At 37.1% G+C, this 3546-nt stretch overlaps 1 protein-coding gene across 1 annotated transcript; it reads left to right on the top strand.

Moving 5' to 3' along the window:
* The first annotated feature begins 357 nt into the window (after positions 1-357).
* Positions 358-2650, top strand: LOC105136063 (L-ascorbate oxidase). The gene is made up of 4 exons (XM_011041243.1): positions 358-827; positions 919-1131; positions 1236-1421; positions 1517-2650. The coding sequence occupies exons 1-4, from the start codon at positions 435-437 to the stop codon at positions 2471-2473; spliced, it is 1749 nt and encodes a 582-aa protein (XP_011039545.1). The 5' UTR covers positions 358-434; the 3' UTR covers positions 2474-2650.
* Positions 2651-3546: the final 896 nt, after the last annotated feature.

Below are 3546 nucleotides of genomic sequence, written 5' to 3' on the forward strand. Positions count from 1 at the left end.
TATGTCCCAGATTAAATATGGACAACACGTACAACTATGAATCGAGTTTAATCTTTGCTTAATTTCCTGTGATGCCCATGAAATGAACCTTGGAGCTATAAAGTTCTTGAAACTAGACTATCTCTGCACCTTTATGGTTTTAATTGAACCCCTTGATATACTTGCATTTTCCCTCTATGAAAGATACTTCAATGGATGGCATTCTTGATTTTACGCCTTTTTTGCAGTAGGTCCTTGTGAAATCCATCTACGGACCAGTAACAGTTCGTGATATATTTTGACTTAAAACTTTTCAAACTAATTCTTACAAAAAGAAAAGGCCCTTGTACAGCCAGCACTATAAAAGGGCGCCTCAGAGATCCAAAGTGAGACCATCACATATTCATTTCATATAGATAGGGGTGACTTGCCACAGGAACACAATTTGAAAAGGCATGAGAGATTATCAGCTTCCACCATCCAAATGCATTGCCATGATGAAACTGTTGACTTTCTGCCTCTTCATTATTTCTTTGATAAACATACCAATTGCTGAGGCTAGAATTCGTCATTACAAATGGGAGATCAAGTACGAGTACAGATCCCCTGATTGCTATAAGAAGCTGGTCATTACAATTAATGGAAGAACTCCTGGACCCACAATTTTTGCACAGCAGAATGATACAGTTATTGTTGAGGTCAAGAACAATTTGTTAACTGAGAACACAGCCATTCATTGGCATGGAATTCGTCAGATTGGAACACCTTGGTTTGATGGAACTGAAGGAGTGACTCAGTGTCCAGTTTTGCCTGGAGACACTTTCGTATATAAGTTTGTTGTTGACAGGGTGAGTTCTCTAGTCTTAGCACTTATAATAGCTAGACTTCTAATAATTCAGCTTACACATATAATAAAAACCTCTTGTTTCCTCTATGCAGCCTGGTACATATCTGTACCATGCCCATTATGGAATGCAAAGAGAAGCTGGGCTATATGGTTCGATTCGCGTAGCGCTTCCCGATGGAAAATCCGAACCCTTTGCCTATGATTATGATCGAAGTATCATCCTCAATGATTGGTATCACAAAAGCACATATGAACAAGCTGCCGGATTGTCCTCAATTGATTTCCAGTGGGTTGATGAACCTCAGGTACTTAATTATCTTAAATGCCTTGTTTGATATCTTTCTTTTCTTTATGGTCTTGAACATCACTTTCGTGTGACTAAGCTTGTTACTCGCAACAAAAATTGCAGTCACTTTTGATACATGGAAAGGGAAGGTTGAACTGCTCCACTGCCAATTCACCCCTGAAAGCTGGTGTTTGCAATAATACAAATCCCGAATGCTCTCTTTATTCCATGACTGTAGTCCCCGGAAAAACATATCGGCTTAGGATTAGTAGTTTGACTGCTTTATCAGCTCTTAGTTTCCAGATAGAGGTATTTGCCATGCCCCTGCCAATTTATTTTTTACAGCTTATTGCAGCGAAACAATAAAGTAGCCATTGCTTTACATTTCTATAATTCCTGTGCAGGGTCACAACATGTCTGTTGTTGAAGCTGATGGTCACTATGTTGAGCCATTTGTGGTAAAGAATTTATTCATATACTCTGGCGAGACATATTCAGTCCTAGTGAAAACTGACCGAGACCCTTCAAGAAATTATTGGGCTACTACAAATGTTGTTAGCAGAAATTCCACAACTCCGCCAGGCTTAGCCATTTTCAACTACTATCCAAACCATCCCCGGAGATCTCCTCCAACGATTCCTCCATCTGGTCCTCTTTGGAACGATGTTGATTCTCGGTTTAATCAAAGTCTTGCCATTAAGGCTCGCAAAGGCCACATGCATTCCCCTCCTGCCACATCTGACAGGGTCATAGTATTGTTGAACACACAAAATGTGGTAAATGGTACTCGACGTTGGTCAGTCAATGATGTCTCTTTCAATTTACCTCATACACCTTACCTGATTGCACTCAAGGAGAATTTACTTCACACCTTTAGCCAAACCCCACCTCCTGAAGGATATGATTTTGTAAATTATAACATTTCTGTTAAACAAGAAGACAGCAATGGTACTACTAGTGATGCCATCTATAGGCTTCAGTTCAACTCAACAGTGGATATTATTTTGCAAAATGCAAACTCTATGGTATCCGACGTTAGTGAGACACATCCATGGCATCTTCATGGACATGACTTTTGGGTCCTAGGCTATGGAAGGGGCAAGTTCGATCGAATTAATGATCCAAAGAAGTACAATTTGGTCGATCCGATTATGAAGAACACGGTACCAGTTCATCCTTATGGATGGACAGCTTTAAGATTTAAAGCTGATAACCCTGGAGTTTGGGCATTCCATTGCCACATCGAGTCGCATTTCTTTATGGGCATGAGAGTGGCGTTTGAAGAAGGTATAGAGCGGGTAGGAAAATTGCCGTCATCTATCATGGGCTGTGGTGAAACCAAACACTTCCGCAAGCCATAATAGTTCAGGAGGAAAACTATTGTACTACAATTCTTTTGGAGGCCTCAGGAAATTTACTGGATAAATCCTGCCATGGAGAATGGCTTGGTTTTATTTTCTTTTTCTGTGACTCCAGCAAAAGAAAGATTTGCACAATTTTTGTGTTGCAATAAAATATACACCATTTTCTTCTTCTTTTCCCCTTTTTTGTTCCCTTCAGTATTGAGATATGTTTGACTCTTCTCTCGAACTTCTATAATCATTATACTTATCACTTAATCAATCGCTCTTAAGGGTTATCAGCCCAATTAAGGACAATTTTTGTTAACAAGGCATAATATACTAAGGATCTGAGTCCAAAATAAGGCCAGAGGAGAAGAATTTCTCATAAGAACTCTTGATGGCCCGAGACAAGTTTAATTTAAATTTATAAAAACGGAAATCTAATGCGTTTGTGTTGGCCCAGATGAATCGGCTACGAGCTCCATTTCAGAAGAGAATAACAAGCATGGGCTTAACCAAGCTAAAGCCTTGTAAGTAGCTAGCAATCCCTAAGCCCCATAACTTCCAGACCTCTTATTACGTTGTTGTCTGTTACATGTTTTTTTATACATAGCAGATCATCTTTTTATAAACAGATCATTAATTTTTTTATATTACATATTTTTTTCTTTTTTAGAGGAAAGATTGAAATTTTTAAGAGAAAGATCATGTCTTGAAATTGAAAACAAAGGACTTTTCGCTGAGGATGAGTTGTTCATTGATTTCTCTTTTTTTTTTAATGTAGATAGAATGATTATCTTTTCCCTTAATGATTAGAAAGATTTTAAAGAATCACATAGCCTGTAGTAAGATAATTCGAAGCTATAACTTAATTATTCAATCCTAAATTTAATTGTTTTTTTTGGAGATTATTAGTTTAATTTTTATAAACTTTGAGGTTCAGGAATTTACATGATTATTAACTTAATAACTTGTAAAATTAGTTAAGATCTACACAAATTAGTTTAATTAGTCTATATATCCAAATTAATAATAATAATAATAATAATAATAAAGATAATTTGAAACTATGAAAACCAAGCTGATGCTAA

Source organism: Populus euphratica, unplaced genomic scaffold, assembly GCF_000495115.2.
Source record: "Populus euphratica unplaced genomic scaffold, PopEup_1.0 scaffold156.1, whole genome shotgun sequence".
Classification (NCBI taxonomy): Eukaryota; Viridiplantae; Streptophyta; class Magnoliopsida; order Malpighiales; family Salicaceae; genus Populus; species Populus euphratica.

Coding starts and splice junctions, on each gene's coding strand:
- LOC105136063 (XM_011041243.1), top strand. CDS start 435: ATGAGAGATTATCAGCTTCCACCATCCAAATGCATTGCCATGATGAAA. Junction 828..918: donor ATAAGTTTGTTGTTGACAGG/GTGAGTTCTCTA, acceptor TCCTCTATGCAG/CCTGGTACATATCTGTACCA. Junction 1,132..1,235: donor AGTGGGTTGATGAACCTCAG/GTACTTAATTAT, acceptor CAAAAATTGCAG/TCACTTTTGATACATGGAAA.